Below are 23,431 nucleotides of genomic sequence, written 5' to 3' on the forward strand. Positions count from 1 at the left end.
CATCACTTGTACTTAGCTTTTGCATTTGCTTTCAAGCTTGCAATTAGGTATCCTGAAAGGTCAACTGATTTTTTTTTAAACAGTTATCTTGTGTTATGAACATTGCAAAGCGATTTAGTAAAAGTAAATTCTGTAGTAGTCTCACTTGTCTGAAGCAAGAGCATCATCATCCATGCATTTTTGAACTGGGAACTGCATTATCAGAAGAATGAATTTAGACACAAATGTATTTTCCTTCTTTTTTAATCCATCCTTAAAGAGAGTAGTGAATTCTGTGAGATGGGAGTCTGCACATTTTCTCTCAGGAAGAAACACAAAAAACAGTTACCACCACCTTAAGAAACCCTAACTCTTAACAGAATAAAGAAACAAGACAGCTTATCAAATGAATAAAGTGTGAAATAAAGCAAGTGTTTCATCTTCATGAGATGCTCAGGGCATCAGGATGTTTCACAAACATCAACAGCAATAGCACAAGTTAACACTTTTTTGCTGTAGAAGACAAAGAGCTATTGAGTTCATAGACTGCTGCTGAAGTAAGCATTTGGAGCAGTTCACTGTGGTTTGAATGAGTGAGGGGAAAAAAAAATCAAGTCTACGAAGGTTAGTAAAAAAAACCAACTTCCCTTTATCTTAACAAAGGAGCCAGTATTGTATTTCACTTCAGGTGAAAACTTACTTTCTTGATTCTAAATTTCAGTAGGAGCATAAAGATCAGATCATTTAGGCTATTTAGTACCAAATGGTTGTAGGCATTGAAGAACTGGTTAAGTGTTTAGCTTTGCAAAAGCAGAGACCCATCTGCAAGGAGTGATTTACATTTGATTTCTCTCAGGGTAATAAGAGCAGAACCTTATTTATTCAGGAATTCTAGCTCAGTCGCTTTCTATCTTGAAAGAGCATGAGTTATTTTGATTACTGGATATAAAGATTTCGGGGAAGTTGTTATAAGCCTTTTTTCTGTCTAAATTATTTTAATTTTATAATTTTCAAGTACATGTTTGAGGGAAAATTTGAAGTTTCCATTAAGCCTGTTCCCCAATTTGTTATTTTTAGGAATGTCAACATTTCATACTTTAATACTTTCCAATGAGGAACCTAAAAAAGAACTACACAGCAAAGCAGCTTTATTTCTGCCCTTGGCTACAGTTTCTAAGCATTTTTAAAATCCACGTTCGCCAGACATGTTCTCCTGGACTGGCAGTTGTAGAGAGTGCCTGCCCAAAGATGAGGGTCAATGCATTGCAGACTCAATGAAGTATCTGAGGCCGCACAAACATTTATCATCTTAGCAATATGTGCTTTAACACTAAATACCTTCAATAATTTCCATTACCAAAGGGGTTTTTCTCCCCATTGAACAAATGCAGCTGTCTTGGACAAAACTGCTGAGCCTGTGAAAATAATTCTCGGCCCTTTCATCCAATTAATCTTTTCCATAAAGTCAAAAGATACTCTGATTCTGTGTGTGCATTTTCTCAGCTCCAACAGTACTGAGAATTTTGGACATGGTCAACCTGGAAATTTTACTAAAAATCGTGCCTTTTGAGCACACAATTGTAATACTAAAAAAAGACAGTGTCCATGTGGAGGAATGGAAGCAGAAAAACTCAAGGCATATTTGACCCCATTTATCACCAATCATGATCTATTTTAACTCTGCATTTTAATCTTTAAATTTTCAGTTCCTTTGGCCAGAAAGATGAAGTTCTAACCTGAAAGGTACACTCAGCACTATATTTTACTGATGATCTCAAGGTTTGCTGCAATAGTCATATTATTCCATATACATTTATTACACCACTAAATGTGATGACATCCCCACATTAGGATAAACTAAGGACTGTGATGCAGACCAGACAATTCATTTGAAGCAGCAGGCTCACATCCTTTCTCAAAACACTGATGTAAGGCAATGTCATGTTGCACTAGTATCACAGACCAGGAGCATCAGCACTGTCACACAGCATCAGTTGAAGTCAGTGACAGCACAGGCCAAATGCACATGCGTATTGTCTCTTGAAGTGAATGACAAAACTATTCCAATGAGACACTGTTTTTCCTCAAAACACCATCACAATTAGTGCATAAATTTCTACCTAGTTATTACAAAGATCAGCAGAAATTAAGTCCAAGCTTCAAAACATGGAAACAGCCATATCTTCAGTTGTTACTGAAAGGAAGCAAAGTACTTGCAAGACAAAGAGCTGGAGAGTCTGCAGTCAACCCACTTCTCCTGGACCCTAAGAGAAAACTTAATAGATTTGCTAGATAGCTTTGATAGTCCCATAATAAAATAAGTCACACTAGCAAAGTATTTCTGAACTGACATTAAGAAACTCTTGTTGTTCATGACTCTGGGGAGGAAGGCTTGATATTTCACTCCTTAAATCATTTAGCACTCCTCAAATGAAATTGTGTTCGCAATCCTGGTGTCCAGTCCAAATTACAGGAGTTGAAATTGCATTCTGCTTATCTGAATTCCCCCCACCCAGTATCTATATACAGTTTTTATACTCAGCTAGCATTTAAAGCGTTAGGTGCTGTTCCGTGCCAGAGGTTCCTGCCTGTCACTCTGAAGGGAATCATTATTATACATCTCTTGCACTTATTTGAAGGTGGGATTTATTTCTTTTTTAACTTAAATAACTATTGCTTGCTGTGGAAAACATTGTAGAAATGCAGTTATAGTAGTGAGAGATGATGGTAGGGAAAATTGAGACTGACCAATAAAATCACCTTCAATATTTGAAGGTTTAAAATACAGACTTTAATAGATAAAAACTGTAACGGTATAAAATAAAAATGTTATCATATTCAAGTCACTTTGACTAGTGGCAGCATTAATAGGAAATCTTAACTTTCTTCATATCCTCCTAAATTTCAAGGTAATTTTTCAATAGTCAGTATATGGTATTAGGAGTTATGGACACAGGAAGAGGTGGTATTTGGTGTGAATCTAGCAAGTAGTATCACTTGTTTTCAAAATAAAGTTACAGACCCAGATTTCTTGGGATGAATTTGGAAAAAATCACTGAAGAAATTAATAAATCAAGGAATGGGACCACTACTACTTTGCAAGCAGTATTTAGAAAAAAACACAGGAAATTAAATTATCATATTTTTATTTCTGTTACAAATATCACAATCACAATTAATATAAAACAGAGAAAGCACTGAGGAAACGTAATTGTTAGATACAAGATTTATCAAGGTGTAAAAGCGTCATCCAGGACTACTACTAGAAAACCTGTGATGGTGTATCAGCGGAAACATTTCTATGCATCAAATACCAAGTGAAAGAATAAGCAGCAGAGTATAATTGACAGGGATTAACACACCTTCATGTTATACAAGTTGCTGAAGGAAATGAAAGTCCTAGTATCATTTCTACTCAAGGGTCTTGTTTTGAGTAGACCTGTTTACAATTAGCTATTAAGAAAAGCTTCAGGAAATCCAATCTTCATTTTAACTTATCCATGTTGTTCATACATTAGACAAGCTATTTCCAAAAGCATTTAAATTCTAGTCATGAGATTTCACACTCTTACACTTGCTGCATAAGGCTAAAAATAATCACCAAAGGAACATGAGGTTGCATTATTGCTTTGTAACAGGAAATAAGATGAAAATTCTTTATTGAGCTCCAAATAAAACATTGTTGCATCACCAAACAATTAAGAGTTTAAATATACAATTTGTTTAAAAAGTGTATTATTATACACTTTAAGGCTTTAATACAAGAAATACAGAACAGGTTTGTCATACTCCGTAGCCTGTCGTCTTGTCTAGGCGCACGGAGGAGTACAAGGCTCTAAGCAGTCCGTAATTAACATGGCAGAAGTTCCTGAAAAAGAGCGAAATACAATTTATTTGTACATATCTTAAGACATGAAACTATGAATTTTCCAAAGCCTGTCTGATTATGAGCAGTGGGATCAGGCAACTAGGCGTATAATAAGCATATGCAGATTTATGGAAACCATTGCAGAACTGCTATCATTGAAATTCGGTGCAAGTGTGATAAAAAAGTTCAATAAAGGGAAATTAATGCTATGATTACAATAATTAGCATAATTTGTTAGACCAGTAACACAGAAATTGACCGATGTCAGAACAAAATCCTACTGGAATGGACAAACCCTCCTATGTTAGTTTGTTACAATAAAAAAGCTGCCTTCTCCATTAACTTATTATTTTTTAAAAGGTAAGGATCTTTAGATTATTTTTCCCTCTCTTCAAAACCTAATGGATCTCTTTGCATAGGTTACCTAAAAGAGAAAAACAAACCAGAATTTCAATAGCAGAACACAATGCTACTGCATGTCATTTTGGGAACTGTCCAGAGTAGTTGTGTCCTGCTAATACAGTTTCTAAGAACACCTGGCACCAGATGTTCTAACTGGTGTACCTTGTTGTCCATGCATGTACAGGACACAAGACAATGTCCAGTCATATGACATCCTGTCACACATTGGAGCACCCAAACAGCCTTGGGATGATTTGACAGCAACACACTATCCCCCCCAAAAAAAAGGGAATCTGGAAACATTTTAGGATTTATAAAACTTTGGGTACAGCAATAGAAAAGTGACACAAACACAGGCTGCTACATTCATCCTCCATATAGAAGGCACTAAGGAAAGATGAGAAAGTTGGATAAATACTGCAGGAGGCTGAGTTCACTTCCGATTCACTTGCCTATTAGCCATCTCTGCTACTAGATACTTCAGTTTCAACCCATCAAATTTCATTGCATACGATATGTGAAGCTTCCTATCTACAAATGAAAACTTGTTATGACTCCTGTAGCTCATCATATGTGATTTAAGATGTGAGCAGAAACAGACTTTGGGCCAATTCCATTAGAAATATTTTTAAAGAAATTTATATACTCAGTTTTACCACAGCAGTTCTAGCAGCTGGTATAAAATCTTTGCTCTTTGAGCCTCAGAGGGCAGAAATCTTCTCCAAGCACTAACCTTAAAAGGAGCCTTCACTTTAAGGTTTTATAGTACTCAAAATTGTTCTAAAGCCATTTTCTATGTACAAAACAGTTCTTTAGCCTGTGAAAGGAGTCTAAATTTACTGCTGTATTCAGAGACAGCACAATGCATGCAATATTTCAAAGTATAGAGCTTCAAGTCACATCAACTAAAGGCACTGAGATCATGAGGTTAGCAGGAAGAATTGCCATTCCAAGTAGGAAATAAAGAAAAAATTCTGTTCTTTTTAAAGTATACACAATCTGAACATACAGTTAAATTATTTCCTACTTCATATATTGAATTCACCAGAAACAGCAGAGCTAGCTATTCTTTAGCTAATGTTTCTCAATGGACTTGTTCTCCTTCATTTGTGCCAAGAATCAGTCTGCTCCTTGTGCAGAAATGCTTGACTTAGAAAATTATTCTACAAAATGCTTTCTTCAGCTTTGGAAAACCATTTCAGACATGTTTGCTGACCAGATTAGAGTTTTAAGTTCCCATTTAAACACTACTAGCATGAAATTACATATCTTTCTCCTTCCTCTGTTTAATTAAATACTTGATCAGTTGAAATGTTGTCAAAGGTATGTATGCCTTTCAGTAAACAGCCAGAGGACAGTTGTCCACACACTAGGACTGTTTAATGTCATGTTTAATGACAGCTTACAGCTACTGACTTGTTTATGGTCAGTTCTGTTGGGACAATGATGTTTCCTAGATTCCAGCTTTGCACCTGAAATCATTACATGGAGTAGTAAGGCCCTGTGCATAAAGAGTTAAGGCCCTGATCAAAAGCATTATATCTCTCAAATAATTTCACTGATGAGTAAAGATACCTACCAAAGCATCAGAAGATTAAGGTTTTTGTTCTCTTGGCTGTCCAAGGAGATGGGTTTCCTGACAAGAGAAAAAAAAAGATATTTTACTAAATTTCAAAGACTTTAAAATAAAAAACTAAACAACCTAAATAAAACTATAATTAACAGAAACTTAATGATTAACAAAAAGCTTTAGATAGCATTTGTATTGTTTAAGTTACTAGAATTTATGGAAAAATAATATATTACAAACTATTGGTTATGAGGTTTTACAGTTGTTTAATAGGGAATAGTTTGTCCAAATTTAACTAGCTAAGCTAAGGCTTTTTAGATTACTAACACAAATTAAACGTTTTAAAATGAGAATTTAGGTGTCCTCAAAGTCTTTTCCTACATTCTAAAATGAAACTTTCTAAGTTGTAGCCTCCCTGTTTTTATTGGTTATATTAAGATAAATTAAGTGAGATTAAAATCTTATTTGATTTATTTACCTTTGCAAATGAAGACCGTTTTAAGGGTTACACATCCTCTGCCTCTGACGAAAGCGACCTCAATTAGTCAAGTCAGAAAGTCTTTAAAAGCTTTGTGTTTATTGCTTCCAGCACGGAGCGAGGTGGTCATTAACGTACCAAAATTCTCATAAAAAATCCAAAGTTGCACTAGTGAAAAAATGCTCAACAAGATGAAAACTAGTCACATCTTTTTCAGAAAATTCAGTAGCTATTTTAAACCATTTTTAACAAAAATATTTGGATTTAATGTGGCACTCAAGCAGATCCATACCATTTGGATACTTTAACAGCATTTATATCTACTGTGAGTATATACATTTAGGTTTATACCATTTTTTTTTTAAAAGAAGTTGTGCAATGTTTAAAATAAGCCTTTTATGCTGATCACTGTTAAACGTATTTTCTCCCTGTTTACTACTATTTATGAAGTTTTATTATAAGATAAAGCATAAAATTAATCTCACACACACTGATTTTCTTTCAAAAGTTTATTTAGTATCAAGCAAGGGTAAAACTTTGCTTAACACTACAGAACATTTCAAGACTTGAATTACAAAATACCACATTATTTGCAATTGTAATTTGCTTCCCTTTTTACGCATGTTTGCAAAGAGAAAACTAGCAAATGGTTGAAAATAAAAACTAAAAACTAAATTGTTGAAAACCTTTAAAATAAAAGGTTACGCTTATGTTAAAAGAATGGACTAACATATTTAGTAAACCTATTTTTTGTTTAACACTATTTAATCAAAGGTTATTTTTTTTGATCACCTATCTTTTCAAATACAGTTTGGAAATAACAAAGTTCCTTGTTTTACATATCTTTCTGTCCAGGTTGCTCTTTCAACAAAATATTTTAAGTTCAGTCCATCCATTCGATTTTTAAGCGCTTTGATTTAATAAAAAGGGATTGTTCATAGAAAAAATTACTTTGAACAGTATACAGGACTGGTGGAGATTGGATATTTCACAACATCAGACAGTACAATCAGTATCTGGCATATGGCTGGTCTCTGTAGACTCCTTTTGCTGTCCTTGCAGAAGGTGCCTTGTGCCTTGAATTGGTCCATTCCTCTTGTCCTACAAGAAGAGAAAATATAGTTAGACCTCTTCCTGTCCTCAGAAGATGTACTTTTTCCTTAATTTTGACTCAAATAACATTTTATTTACTGAAACCAAGGTGTACAAAGTAAATTCTAACACTAGAAATGAAAATTCTGGGTACAATACATCTGAGCTACCCTAAAATGCACGTAACAGCAGGGGATGTGACAGGCTAGTGGCATTCAGATGGACCTGCTTGTTGCAAATGCACAGAACTGTCAGCTCTAGTAGCAGACAGAAATAATGAAATGAATGGAGGATATGAATTATGTATAAGCAAATAAGCTACCCTCAGCAATAGGTTTCTTTGTGTCAGTAACAATTTAGGCTTAACTCAAATACTCAATCCAATAGTGAGCAACCTCAAGAATCCCTGGGGGTATTTAAAGGATGGTTAGATGTGGCACTGAGGGACATCGTTTAGCAGTGTTTTAGGGTGATGGTTGAACTTGATGATCTAAAGGGTCCCTCCAAACCAAGGCAATTCTACAACTGATTCTAACACTACAAACACCTGTGGCTTCTAATCTAGGGGAAATATTCAGTTTCACCGTAAACAAACACTTCCTAAAATAAAAGAAAAAGGAAGGCAGACTATAAAAAGCTTAAAAGGGGGATACCTTGTTTGAATTTTGACAAAGCTTGTCAAAAAGCTTGTGCCATAGTTCACACTTCATAATCCTACCACATGTCAGTGGCAATAATAATTTGCTATTTTTTGTTAATATGTATCTTAAGAATCAGACCTACTGCACCACACATTTACTAGAGAAGACACTGGACCAGAGTGCAATGAAACAGTACTTAGGTACACTTTAATCAAGTATGCAAATCAAAATTCTGCCCCCCAAAAGAAAAACTCAAAAAAACCCATACCACAAGCAACACACTTGAAAGCAGCAAATGCACTGCTAGTTCTGCTAGAACTACTGTCCTAAGACAGGTGTCCAAGTGAAACTAAGAGTGCAATGTAAATGACTAAAATGTAGTCATCACTACCTTCTAGTCAATCGAAAAAATAAAAGCCAACAGTTAGAGAACAACTTTAAATGGTAAGGCAGTTTCCTCAGGGAGTATATGTTTAGGTTTCAAGAATAAGGGTCAATTAACTGTTTGCCACATATGTCTCATCCTAGCTACCTTATTGTAAAAATTTTGGTAGCTGCCCACAAAGCATATCATAGGTATGATATGCTTTATATATCATAGGTAGGAGGTCAGAACATTATATATATATCATAGGTAGGAGGTCAGAACACTTGTCTAGGAGGTAAGGGGAAAAAATTTAAGTTTGGCATGAGGCAAGTTCCACAGGAATCTGATAACACAACAACATACCTCCTGTGCTGCTTCATCTCACAGAAAGCATGACCTATATTAATCAAGGAAAAGAACCCTAGCCTAACAAAGGTAGCTGGGAAGAGGTAGAAAAAAGTATTATAACTTCTGAGCTCTACTACAAGGAGCTGTTTAAATGTAAACAAACCATCTTAGTTGTAGTTTGAGGGGAATATCTGCTCCTTTCCAAGCAGTTAGCCACCTTAGTTTACCATTTTTTTTTATTTTGGTGTCATTCAGTACTCCAAATCCTAAAGATAGTGATACTCCTCCTAGACCCTCTGGATTGGAGCCTCTCAGGGGAATGTACTCGCTGGGAAACTACTTGCCTAGTTTTGGCCAGGAGCAAACATCTGCTCACTGTGCACTCTTGCAAATTTTAGTCCGAAGCATCTAATGTTCTTTACATGCTATAAAGATAATTATTAGTATCTAACTCCACATTTAAAGATGTACTTGTGGGTCAGCTAGTTAAGAAAGAGTGTAGAGCTATTTGTATGTGCAAGATCTTCAGTGGCTGCAACCCATAACCATTCTTCAAGGTATTTATAGTCTTCCTCTCAACTTGAGTAAATACATCACTTAATATTCTGAGTGGTTGTGCTTTGATAAATAGAAAACCAATTTTAAATGCAAAAGCAGAGAAAAAAAATCCATATTTTCAACCTTAAATACTGCAAGCTACATTTTTCCCCATCAGTCAACTCTACATTACGGTTTCATACATTTTCTCCCCCCATCAATTCTGCATTCATGAAATAGTTTTAGAAACATCAGGCTTATAATGGCAAACAGTTTATTTTAATGCTGAAATAAAGATTTAAGCTATAAATCTATCAAAACCAATTCAAAGTGCTGGGCAATAGAAGAATTTCAAATGACCTCCTTTGATGAGCTGATTGCCCCTTAAGCCAAATAATTAGTCTAAGCAGATGACGTTGAGCAAACTTCTGTATTAGGTGCATTAATCACAACTTAGTTGAGGTTGTATTACTTTCCATCAGGAAGCACTTCAACTGGAATGCAAGAAATATACTATGGAAAATTTTAAGTAGAGCTCAAAAAAAATCACTGGAGCATCCATTACCCGGAATCACAACTCTTTTACACTAGTTAAGAATCCTCAAGTATTTGAGGGATCAAGATTATATTTCTCTGATCTCTAGCCAGAGATTTAACATTTATCCCTTAAGCAAAGGTGCCTTTTAACATGCTTTACGTTTAATCCATAACAGATTTCTTTAATTAAGAAAAAAAACCTGTCACTACCACACTTCTAGCTTAAAAAAATGTGATCTTTACCACTGGCATATGCTTTTTGCTTCAGTATGTATTGTTTTGTCTCCATATGAGTAACCCACTGCCCTCACGTCTATTAGCTACCTAAAGTACTTTCATAACCTTTACATAATGACTCCCTACTTGATTTCACAAGACTGATGTGCGAAAATGAATACAGAGACCATCTAAGTCTAAAATGCACTCAATTAGGCCCTGATTCAGCTGAGAATTTCAACATATTCTTACCCTGTACCAAGTTTAAACACCAGTTGTGCCACATAAAGTATTTGGTTTCAGCTGCAAAAAGCTCCTGGAAAAAAGGCCTTACACCCTCATCTTTTTTCCTTAAGTCTTATTTTAGGTTTTATTTCTTTGGTTTTAGTTTTGTTTGACTATGTTTACTAACATACCACAGAAACCTCCTTCCATATCTCTCTCAATAAGCACGAGGAGCTGTGTGATGGTGCAAGAATCCCTGAACAGCTGTTACCTAGTCCAAAACTGAAGCCTGCCTTACAGAAATTTGTCTTTGATAATATTTTTTAGGATCATACTACTGCAGGCATTCAGCTCAAAGCTACTCACCGTAAGAGTCATATGTTTCTTCACTCAGTCCATGTCCGTAGTCATAGTAATCTGCTCCACTGTTCAAGAGGGAGGGAAGTAGGAAGAAAGAAATAAAGCAGTTATATTTTAGGAGACGATACTTATTATACATTTTACTTCTGAAAAGAAATCTCGAAGGCTGTAGACATGCCTTAACATAAGAAAGGTAAATGACTATGTGACAGTGACAGCTGAGGTCCTATTTCTTCATTAAGGAGAAAAAATCCTAAATAAAAGTAAACATGGTTTACCACTGACCCCCTAGTCTACAGTGTGAAATGTGGATGTGGTAATTTTATATGTATAGCTTGGAAGGTTGAAGCAATTAAGAGGCAACAAAAAGAGGAAGTCTAGGTACTAACTCAATAATTTTCCATATAAAATAATTTTCATCAACCTGTTATCTACTATTTTGCCTTTGCATTTTTGAATTCACAGATAAAAATGCATTAAGGGGCAAGCAATTCATTGATCAGAGGGTTACACAGTTGCTATATGTTCAGTTGCTTCAAAAGACAACAAATACACACATTTTAACAAGTAGACAAGAATCATAGAATGGGTTTGTGGTGGAAAGGACCCCAAAGATCATCTAGTTCCAACCCCCCTACCATGGCAGCAACACCCTCCACTAGACCAGGCTGCTCAAAGCTCCATCCAACATGGTCTACATAATTTCTAGAGAGAGGACATCCACCATTTCTTTGGAAGCCTGTGCCAGTGCCTCACCACCCTCACAGTGAAAAATTTTTTTCTGATATCTAACTGATATCCTGATATCTATCTCCCCTCCCTCCCTGTTACACCTTGTCCTATCAGTACACTCACTAATATGGAGTCCCCCTCCAGCTCTCCTATAGGTTCCTTTATGTACTGTAAAGCTGCAATAAGGTCTCCTTGGAGCCTTTTCCTCCCAAAGCAGCCCAACTCTCTCAGCCTGTCTTCATAGGAGAGCTGCTCCAGTCCTCTCAGCGCCCATCTGGACTTGCTCCAACACCCCCACATTCTTATGTTGGGGGCCTAGAGCTGAACAAAGTACTCCAGGTGGGGTCTCACCAGAACAGAGCAAAAGGTCAGAATCACCTCCCTGAACTTGCAGGTCACACTTTTTGATGCAGCCCAGGATATAGTTGTCTTTCCAGGTTGCAAGTGTGCATTGCTGACTCGTGTTGAATTTTACATCAATCGACACCCCAAGTACTTCTCCTCAGGGCTTATCTCAATTCATTCTCCTCTCTGCCTGTAGATATGCTTGGGATTGCACTGACAGATGCATAGGACCTTGGACTTGGCCTTGCTGAACTTCATACAGCTCTCAAGCCTGTCAAGGTTCCTCTGCATGGCATCCCTTCCCTCCAGGAGGTGACCAGCATCACACAGCTTGGTGCTGTCAGCAAACCTGCTGGCAATGCGTTCAAACCTGTTTGTCTGAGACATGAACATGTTACAGCACCGGTCCCAATACCAACCCCTGAGGAACAGCAGTCACCACTGGTCTCAATTTAGACAGTGAGCCATTGACCACAACTTTGAGGCTTCCAAACAAAGTCTTAACTGGAATGTACCATGAAGACCCACAAAAAAGTTTATGTGTATAACTTAAGTGTTATGTGTTTTGTCAGTCCATGTGATGAGGCCACCAGAATAACAAGGGCCAAGTCTGAAGCATAAGAAATAACACAACTTGGCCCTGCAGTAGCCAGTGATAAAGTAGTCTTCATTCTGACAACCACCTTAAAGCTGACATTCACTGTTCTTCCACGCAGTACTCGATTATTTATTTTAAGGCTGTCATCAAGTTTAGAAGCCTATAGCAGCTGAGCCCTATCCCCCATCTGTCAATCCTATCAGAATGACTTTTGCAGGGTTTGATTTCATACATCTAAAATATCTATTAAATAAAAAATGACTCATTTATACAGCATGTGAATTTCAAAATGAATAAACATCAGAAAGGAAAAACAATCTTTTACTTATACTGAAAGCATATCTTGACCTATCTTTATGAACAAACCCTTCACAATTAATCATCTGTCCAGAAGCTACAAGTTATAATGGGAAGTAAAGCTGCCTAGTGCAATTCAATACTATCTCCACTGACTGCTTTCATTTGTGCCCTGTGAACACTGCCAATGCTCTCTCAGTTCAAATGTACATTCAACAAATGCAAAACTTCAGATAAGACATCTTTAAGTCTATGACCCAAAGAGAAGGAGACAGACAGCTGTAAGGAATTCTGGGTAATAACACATTAACAAGATATTCATTTTGCTGTAACAAGAGACTGAATGGAGCTTGCAACCAAGACCAAAGTAACTGTTGTTGGGTTTTTTTAGAGGAATTACAGAAAAATCTAGTAGCATATATGAAGTTATGGCTTACAGAACTTTTTTTTTTCCCTAAAGCAATCACCTGCAGAAAGGAACCCTACTCAAAGGAATCTGTAATACCTCCTCTTTCTTTAAATTACACATTTGAACTTCACTGATATAGTTGAAGGAAATTCTGTTATGAGGAATTAACTTGCTATACTAAAGTAGTCTGCTTCTAGACAGAAGATATGGTCAATTTTTCTTTTAAATGCATGCTTGACATTTATACTTTTTATATACACCTCAGTCTATAATAGTAAAGATGGTTATTCCCTGAGTACTCATCATCAGGATCTGGCTGACAGATAGGGGAAGAACAGCAAAATTCCCATGGTTAAAGAGGAAATGATTAGCGACCTACTTGGCCAGTTAGACACTAACAAGTCAATGGGACCTGATGGGATTCATCTGAGGGTGCTGAGAGAGCTGGCAGATGTGCTACCCAAACCCCTTTCCATCATCTACCACAAATCCTGGCAGACTGGGGAAGTTCCACTCGACTGGAGGCTGGCAGATGTGACACCCATACATAAGAATGGCCAGAAGGAGGATCCGGGGAACTACAGGCCTGTCAGCCTGAGAGGATCATCTTGGGAGCTATCATGCAGCACATGTGTGATGGCCAGGGGATCAGGCCTAGACAACATGGGTTTACAAAAGGTAGATACTGTTAAACTAACCTGATCACCTTCTATGACAAGGTGACCCGCTTAATGGACAAGGGGAAGGCTGTGGATGTGGTCTACCTGGACTTCAGTAAAGCCTTTGACACAGCATTCTGACTGAGAAACTGGCTGCCACTGGCCTTGACAGGTGGACCCTCAGCTGGGTTAAAAACTGGCTGGATGGACAGACCCAAAGGGTGGTGGTGAATGGAACCAAATCCAGCTGGAGGCCGGTCATGAGTGGCATCCCCCAGGGCTCAGTTCTGGGTCCAGTCTTGTTCAACATCTGTATCAATGACCTCGATGAAGGGATTGAATGCTCTCTCAGTAAGTTTGCAGGTGACACTAAACTAGGAGGAAGTGTTGATCTGCCTGAGGGTAGGGGGGCTCTTCAGAGGGATCTGAACAGACTGGACTGATGGGCTGAGACCAACAGGATGAAGTTGAACATGGCCAAGTGTAGAGTGCTGCACATGGGACATAATCCCATGCAACACTACAGGCTTGGAGGAGATTGGCTGGAGAGCTGTCAGGAAGAGAAGGACCTGGGGGTGTTGGTTGACTGCAGGCTGAATATGAGCCAGCAGTGTGCCCGGGCAGCCAAGAAGGCTAATGGCATCTTGGCTTGTATCAAAAACAGTGTGGCCAGCCAGTCTAGGGAGGTAATTGTGCCCCTGTACTGTGTTCAGTTCTGGGCTCCCCACCATAAAACGGACATTGAGGTCCTCAAGCAAGTGCAGAGAAGGGCAACGAGGCTGGGGAAGGGGCTGGAGGGCAAATCCTATGAGGAGCAACTGAGGAAGCTGGGGCTGTTTAGCCTGGAGAAGAGGAGGCTGAGGAGAGACCTTCTCACCACCTACAACTACCTGAAGGGAGGTTGTAGAGGTGGGCGATGGTCTCTTCAGCCAGGTGACAGAAGATAGAACAAGGGGAAATGGCATGAAGCTGTGCCAGGGCAGGTTTAGATCGGATATCAGAAAAATTTTTACCAAAAGAGTGGTCAGGGCCCGGAACAGGCTGCCCAGGGAGGTGGTTGAGTCACCATCCCTGGATGTGTTTAAAAAAAGGGTAGAAGAGGTACTTAGGGATATGATTTAGCATAGGATGGGAATGGTTGGACTCAATCTTCAAAGGTATCTTTCAACCTTGTGATTCTGTGATATACAGGTTTTCTGGCATCTTAGCATTCCGACTAAGACTACACAAACTCTGCATTCCCTTTAATGGATTTATTCAAGGGAAGATCTTTCCTCCTGTTCCTTTCATTTTATCTCGTAGAAAGGACAACCCCCCCCCTCACAAACCAGGTTCATTCTCTTCATGTGCTTCCCCTCCTCTTCGAACAAGGAAAACATCTCATGGATTCTATCTTTTTTAATCCAGCAAGACTAAACCTGAGTTCCACATGTCTTTAAAGTGTGACTTGTCTTGAGGCAGTTTTCTTAAATTTGTAGTCAGATTTTCCTTACTTGTCTAGGTGTCTACTTGGTAGGTGGATAGCTGCATTACACAGTAGTTAACTGACTTTTCAAGCTTCTTCCTAAACATCAAGTAAACAGTACAAGTGCAATGAACACTGAAGTATCAGCTCTGATTTGTATCTTTTGTACCTACAGAGCCCTTACCTCCCTCTCTGTATTTAACTTTTGTATTCCCATTCCAGTACAATGTCTTTGGACTGAACAAGAGAAGCCAGAGGTGGCAAACAAAAAAGCTTTGATTTTCCATGTCAACATAAAAACTTGTAACCACCTAGTGATATGTAAGGATTAGCAAAGAACAATAAATTTAAAGTACTATGTTGCTTCTAATCCTGAGGGCTGGACATTAATCCTACAATGTTTAGAGGAAGTGTGAAGTGAGACTTAAGCAGTTTAAATAAAGCCGGAGAAAGTGCCTGTTTTCTCTGTTCAAAAAGCCTGCAATAGAGAAAAGCAACCTCAGATTTTAGTACTCTATCACTGATGAAGTAAAGCCTTAGAGAAGCTTTTTTCTCTACTGAAAGAGAGGATTGGGAAGCTTCCTATGATTTTTCTAGAACCACTGTGTGTTTAGAAGTGTCTTAAATGCTTTAGAGGTATTCAACAAGCTTTCAAAGGTCTTAGGGGATATGACCTGAATGTCTCAGGCTTTTCTGCTAAGCTGTTTGTTTCTGGAAATATCTTGATGAACCATAATAGAAGAACAAATCTTTTTGAAAAACCACAAATTACAGCAACTACTTTTTGACATGGTTAAATCTTAAGGAAATCTTTACCTTTTATGCCATATTAACTGTGAGCTTATTCTGCCCAGATGTAGGATATTCCCTTGGAACAGGTATCAAAATGGTAAAGTTTCAACCTAAGTCTTGAAGATAACAGAATAGGTCACTAGGCTATTTCTGGGACAATTCCAGAACAGTCACATCAACCACACAATGCAAGTGTTCTTTAATATTTGCAGAAAATGCATAAAAGTAGTCAAAATATATTGTGATTAATGCATGTGATTGCCACAGCCTTTCTTTCTGAATCAGACCTCTGTCATTTCTGTGTTTGAAACAAAAGTAGCAATCAGGCTTCCTGCCATGCTAAGAGGAAAGTAAAAGGTCTCTGATTGAAAGCTTAAAGTCTAGTGGAAAAGCCCAGGCTTAAGCATTAAAAACCTGGTTACCAGGTTTAAGCACTGAGTGAAGGGAAACTTCCCCTTCAGTGATGAGTCTTTGCAACCAGTTCAGCTTCTTGCAATGTTTACCATGGAGCAATGTGTACGTGTGTGGGGGAAATCTGCCTTTTCTTTTGCAATATGGTATCAGAATCCCTTCAGAGAAAAGCCAGGACAATTTCAGAAAGTGACCAGAAAGCCTTCCAAACATGAAGGTTTCCTTTTGCACTGAGTCACTCCACAAGTATCACCCTTGTTCTCCTACACAGAGGTCACAGAACATCAAAGCAGAAAGAAAAAATGAGCATCTCTCTCAAGAGGTTTTATGATAGACCCTGACTGATATAATCACATCTGAACAGAACTATTCCACAAGGACAAGACTTCCTATCATTCCTACTAGATCTTCATGCTCAGCTGCTTCTGATATCCAAAAGCATCTGTCAACAGCAAGCAGGAAGAATAGTGTCTCGAATGTTAAGACAGCAATCACTGTAGTGAAGCTTCTTATAACTCCATAATTGTCTGAAATACCAAGTTGAATATCTGATCCTAATGCTTTTTTGGATAACTAGAATGCCATATTCTGTAACCCAGCTAATAGCAGGATAGCTTAAAAGCAGGATATCAAGAGGAGATCCACATCTTTTCTTGCATCTTACAGATAGTTTGTGATACTCTCATCAGCTTATGTCTGTGAAACAGAATGATCTGAGAAAGCAACTGAGACCTATATGTGAAAGCTTTATAAAACACAGAAAAATGATGCAATCTGCCTTAAACTGTATCCTATTGTACTCCCACGAATCATACAAATAGCAAATCTATTACCTATAATCTCAAAGATGACCAGAGTGCCCCCTGAAAGATTCCCTTAGCAATCACTGTTTAGAAATTACTCTTAACACAAGTTGTAATAAATTTCAACTCAGGCTGCCTATGAGCGTTTGGTTTGGCTTGTAAATAACCAAGCCCCAGCCATCCCCCAACACATCTGTCTAGTTTACAAAGAAGTTTGAGAGAAATGAACTACATGTAAATTGGAAGTCTTAAACTATCCATGTGTGTACCAAATGTGTTCCAACTGCTATATAGAGAACATGAATATTAACATTGGAAAAGGATGCATTTTCTTCCGTTTCCCTCGCAAGACTACTCAGAACAGTGGAAACAATAGAGAATAATGAAAATCTGACAATATTAGTCAAAATCTTGAAAGACTATCCACTGGAAAAAGCTGTAGGTATTATTCCATCTAATTCTTGGTTATCCCTCTCAAGTTCTGCATAAGACATTGTTAGAGATCCAAGATGATGTTACTTGTGACAGACTGGAGTACAAAGTAAACACATCATCCACAGAAACCACATAGACAGTATGTCACCAATCTGTCCATAGAAATGCTACTAATGTATACATCATACTTGTCTAAGTTACTGAAGAAATGGTACAACTTTCATCAGTTTCCTATATATTTGATACCTTACTCAGTTGAAATTGAACATTTGAGAGAAAAAAGTCATTCCATCCCAGATTTATACGGTAGTGCAAAAATAAGAGTGCCATCAAAGAATTTATTTTGTTAAAGAGACTGTATTTAGCTTTTCAGGGCTGTGCAGCCATAAGTATCTCACAGCTTAAAAGGAATGTATTACCACGTTTGAGATCCTTCCAGTGCTTCTCTAACACTCCTTATGCAGGCAAGGTTCAAGACTTGCCTCATCCCATACAGTAAGGCAGTAATACTTTTTCCTCTTGTTTTAAAAGATAGTGAAATCCACTTTACTAAGACTGTTTGCTAGCCTTATGTGGACTCCAGTACTTTTATCCACATATAAATCCCAAACCCGTTGCACCTGACAGTTACACTATGATAAACCTCAAATCCTGATGGTTACAAAGCTACTTTTTGTAATGTCAACTGAATGATGCCAAAATTGTACTTAAGTACAATTCACAGTTCCCAGTACTACTTCTAAATTAAACACAAGGAGGAAAAACAAATAAGACCAACTAAAGTTTTCCAGCCACCACCTCCCTCTTCTAAAGTTGGCCTATTATATAGCTACTTCCTTGCCAATATGAAGAGGCAAATCTTTTATTCCCTTGAAAGCAAACCAAAGGCAGGGTAGTCTAAGAGAAAATGCAAGTTTCAGCTACTGCTATGTTGACTGACAACCAGCAAAACTGCATCAAACCATCTACAAAGATGTCTTAAAGATTCATAAAGTGGTTTGGATTGGAAGAGGCCTTAATCTGTGACAAATGTTCAGAACTGATGAAGACTAATTTCTCATGTGTCTCATTCAACTAATACTCTGGCTTCCAACTTGAGTTCCAGTGAAGTTCCTTCACAGGAAAAATAATTCTTCCCACTGTATATTCTTCAGTATCTACAGCAAGTGCAAATGTAGGACATTATCCTTTTCTACAGTCAGAAAATTTCTCTTCCTTACCTTGGTATCTCTTAATTAAACTGGTAGAAAGTTTAAGACATTTGAAAAAGTTATTTGTATGTGAATAACAACTTTAATTTGTAAGATACAAAAACCTGATTTATCAAATTTGTCTCAAAGACCATATATCCAGAAGCATTGCTGGAGCATCATGCTGAGGCCCAGCAACTAGATACTCTCCTTCCTCTGTGACCTGTATCATGCAGGCTTGGAGTACCTTGTTTTTAAAACATACTGCAATTAAATTGAAGTACTCAAAACTAAGATATTTTTAAACTATGACAAATTCCACAGGCTGCCATTAGTAACTGCAATATGGCATTTAATATTTCAAAAATATTACCTGTTAATGAGGTTTTCTCCCTATTAAGGACTTCTTAAAAGATCCTATTTGGCCTATCCTTTCCTTATGTTTTCATTTATGTAATCAGAACAAGGAAAAAATCCTAAATCGTACCAAATACTAATCCTCTAATTATATTATGGTAATTAAACTGCTCAGTCTAAGTTGCTGTACAGTGACCTAAGTAAAATTAAATCAATCACACAAAATGAGTATTATGAAATAATTTCTTTTGGATTCCTGACACATTTAAAATTTCATAACTGCTTTTTATACTACTAACACCTCAAGATAAGTTTTCTCCAATGGACCTCTAGATTTTTAGTTTTACTTGTTTTCTAAACATTGAAGCATATTCAAAACTAAGTTTAATAGCAACGCCATGAAGAAAAAATCTAAACCCCATTTTATTAAATGTAATTTGTAAAAATTAACAGCAATTTTATTTCATTTTTTAGAAATGTCAATCTACTAATGTCAACATAATGAGGATTCTAAAAACTTCTTCCATTTTTATACAGGCAGCTTGTTATACTTGAGTTTTTTCTGTTTTCCCCCATTGTTACACTTGAATTGCCTGAGGTTTCATAACAAACTTCAGTAAAAGAATTTTTAAAAAATTAAAACATGCATGCTTGACACAATAAAAGCTAACTGTGCTACTGAGGAACTTCTATTTTACCTTGTCACTTTATTACAGATAAAAAAAGACATCTATCAAAACCTGAAGACCTAAATCTGAAAACTGCAGAAAACCTCTTCCAATAACATAAGTATAAAAATTAAGCAGGAAACCACATGGCAGGGATTTTCAGTTAAAAGATACATTAGCTTGTTTATGCTAATGTTTTTGAGGCTTTATTTGTACAGAAATACACCCTCCAATAAGCTTGTATGTACCAGGTGTTCATAAGCAACAATCACTAAATACTAGCCATTTGCACTAGCCCCAGAATTCAAACCGCAGTGGATTGATTTATTTATAAGTTAGAGTATGAAATACAAACAGCTACTAGCATTAAAATCCAAAGAATTACATTTTAAAAAGCTACAGTAAGACACTGTTTTGCATATAATGCATATTTATACAGCCTGGAAATGCATGATTGCTGACAAACTTAACAATGTAAATTTAAAACACTGAACATCAAACAAAATGCTAGCAATTAACTTTCAGATAGCAATAGCAACACCTCCATAAGCTAATTTCTAACCCATACACTCAGCTGTATGAAAATCCTCTTCTTATAAAAGGCAATGTCATTGACTCTTGGATGACTACTAATCACAGTTTCACAATAAAACTGAAAATTTGAGTTTCTAATGGAAAATAGGGAGAACTGTATCTCTAGGTCTTGGCAAGAGCTCCATACTAGGAATCAAGCATCTCTTAAGAGTAAGTTCACTGAATGAACACAGCTAAACTGAAGGGAATTTGGCAATTCCCTCCGATTAGCTCTACTGAACAGCTCTGAGGTTTACAGGTAACTGACAGGCATGTGAATGTATCATTTTGGTCTGATTTGACATGCATATCTAGCAGTAGTTGTATCAAGAACAACAACCAAGAAACTATGTGGCAGAATCATGGTTGCACAGAGAAATCTAGAGGGTTAATAGACAAGTGTAAAAACCAGGAAACATTGCAGAGAACTATGCAAACCCAGCAATTGCCTTAAGTAGTAATCTTTCCCCTTTTGGAACAACGTTTAGTTTAGTTTAATTCTTTAATGGAATGTAGGTGAGATCACCCTGAAGATCTAAAACAGTTTGAAGTTACATGTAAGTTATAATTAAGCACAGAAAATACTACATTACACATGAACGCTGTATTCTTACACAAACTATTCCATTTATAGTTGAGAGTGCTGATCTGCTGTAGGTAAAAAAATAATGATGCCAGACAGAAGCTGTCATTGCTAGGAAAAGTACCCAGTTTTAAATGCTAGCAGACAAGCCTAAAGAAGTTATTTGAAACTTCAGAGTGCCATGAAGTACACAGATGGGGTTCTCTGCATTTTTTTTTTTGTACTACAGTAACTGTGTTAGCAATTCTCTCTTGATAGCAAACTTAAAAGCACACAGTAAACCTTTAATGCTGCTGGAGAGGTAACATACTCTGCCCCCTTTTTCAGCAACCTTGTCACATAATCTGAATTTTAGAAACAAACCTCATTCTCTGGCATGTTAACTCTCTGCAGCATCTGTCACTGCTATGAATGGTTGATCATAAGTACCTCTGTAGTCATCTCAGTGCTATTAAGCAGATGGCAGCGCTAAATCCGAATGATGTAGTACATCTCCCTGGTGGACTTTGTTTCCATACACTACCATTATTACACAATTCCTTGGTGATAAATCTTATGTATTCTAGAGAACATTAAACAGTGAACTGACAGTGCCAATTGATTTATTAGCATCCATTTCCCTTTGCCCTATTATTGTCTTCACAAACACTTGTGCAGATCATGTATGGAACCACTAAGGGACAAAAGCACTTTTGCTTGATTTGAAACATATTTCAGAGATCAAAATAAACAGAATTCTGCTTTATACTGAAAATGTTTAAATTTATGTACAAATTTAAATGAAGAGCCAACTAAACTTTCCTGCTTCCCCCGTAGTATTATTCTCTGAATTTTCATAATAAAATTGATCTAGCATTAACATCAGGCTATCAAAACACCCTAACATTTCTGCAGTACAACCAAGGATTACAGTTCTAGACAAATTTGGGGAAGGCTAATAGTGAGCTAGGTTGTGGCAGCAAGCATGTGTTAAGTGCTGGTAAGGGAAGCCTACAAACCTATATGCATATAAAAAAGTACGTACACACAAGCATGGTGTTTCACACTTCTGACTCACATGCTACCATAAGATCCCAAAGGTTTTTAGCATACAACTGCACATTAATTTCATTACACACATTTAGAAGAAACACTAAGAAGGAATTCCTAGGCTGCATAATGTGAAATATTCTCTACATGACAGCAGCTCTTAACCTGGTCTTGCTGCTCTCCTTAGTTAGGCAAAGGAGTATAAACCATAAATGATCTTAGATTTTGTCACTGATGATTAGACACAATTAAGGTAAATTCTCAGCTGCTTTAAGTATTTGCAGGCTTTTGCTTAGCAGAAATTGAAAAATATTTTGTTAAAGTAATTTTAAATCACTTGTTTTTTATAACAATACTGAACCACCCAGGTGATTAACCATCCCAGTTTACACCAGTAAAAATATAATCTCGCAATCCTCCGCAAAAAGCTATACATGTAATTTAAATGATCTTTAGAAGAGATTTGATTAAGATATCTAGTCAAGGTCACTACAGCTCCAAGGGATATTTTGAAGTCTTTTTGACCATAAGAAATAATTCTGTAAAAGACATCCTGAAGTACTATTTGGGGCTTTGTCACATGAGCAAAAACTGTGGATAAGACTGTATTTTAAAGGAAACATTTTATATAGGATTATAGGGCATTAAGATACATGACAACTTGGAGAAAATTCTGATGTTTCTATCCCTATTAGTGCTGTTACAGATTTTAACTAAAGATTCAGATTGCCAAGAACAGATAATCTCACACACCAAATAAAATGCCATTAAAGTTTAACACACATGGTTTTGTAGCAAAAAGTGGTTAGGTTATAGGAAGGAAAAATTGTTTGCAGAGGCACACAAAAACTCAACTACCTTAATGCACATAAAACCATAGAGTATGCTAAGCTTCCTATCTGAGTCTATCAGCCATCCTAGTCCATCTCAAATGGGCCATTTCTGAGAAATGCACTAGAAACATCAAATTCAAAACAATACGGAGAGGCACAACATGTTGTACTGAATGGTCAAATCTGGAGAATTTCCATCTTTAACAGAGGAATCACTAAACCAAAACCACTTTAAAACAAAATGGCTATTTCTAATGCCTCTGTATCACATATGTACACTGAACACACAATTTACACTTATAAACATTAAACAAACTTGGTGAGGTGCAGGAAGAGTGTTCATGTACTGAAGAACATGACCAAATCCATCTTTACTAGCGATTTCTCAAATTATTTCTTACATACACGGTATCATTTGTATCACAAACTTCTAGGGAAATTAATTTCAGAAGACATTATAAATAATATTACATTTCAAGATTACTACTTTCAACTTCCAAAAGGAAAGAGGAAGAATTATTTACATGTGCTAGTCACTAAATTATACATTTTAAACATGTAAATACCCTCTTGTGCAAACATTTTCTTTCCATGCTTTAAGGGGGCAGAATATAAAGAATGATATAAGGCTA

At 36.9% G+C, this 23,431-nt stretch overlaps 1 protein-coding gene across 2 annotated transcripts in view; it reads right to left on the reverse strand.

Annotated features, from left to right (window-relative positions):
- Positions 1-3,575: 3,575 nt before the first annotated feature.
- Positions 3,576-23,431, reverse strand: part of KHDRBS3 (KH RNA binding domain containing, signal transduction associated 3) — a 93,719-nt gene continuing 73,863 nt past the window's right edge. Inside the window, exons 9-12 of one of the 2 annotated variants that reach the window (XR_014617138.1) lie at positions 10,627-10,685; positions 7,249-7,398; positions 5,829-5,885; positions 3,576-3,847 (exon numbers count right to left, since the gene is read on the reverse strand). Coding sequence is in view for 1 of the 2 variants with exons in the window: in XM_084260421.1 (XP_084116547.1) it covers positions 7,307-7,398; positions 10,627-10,685 (151 nt within the window). In the remaining variant the exon portion in view is untranslated. Of the gene's footprint in view, positions 3,848-5,828; positions 5,886-6,810; positions 7,399-10,626; positions 10,686-23,431 lie in introns of those variants that run through there. The other variant, XM_084260421.1, reaches the window with a different exon arrangement.

The sequence above is a fragment of the Gallinula chloropus genome (assembly GCF_964237585.1).
Source record: "Gallinula chloropus genome assembly, chromosome: 2".
Classification (NCBI taxonomy): domain Eukaryota; kingdom Metazoa; phylum Chordata; class Aves; order Gruiformes; family Rallidae; genus Gallinula; species Gallinula chloropus.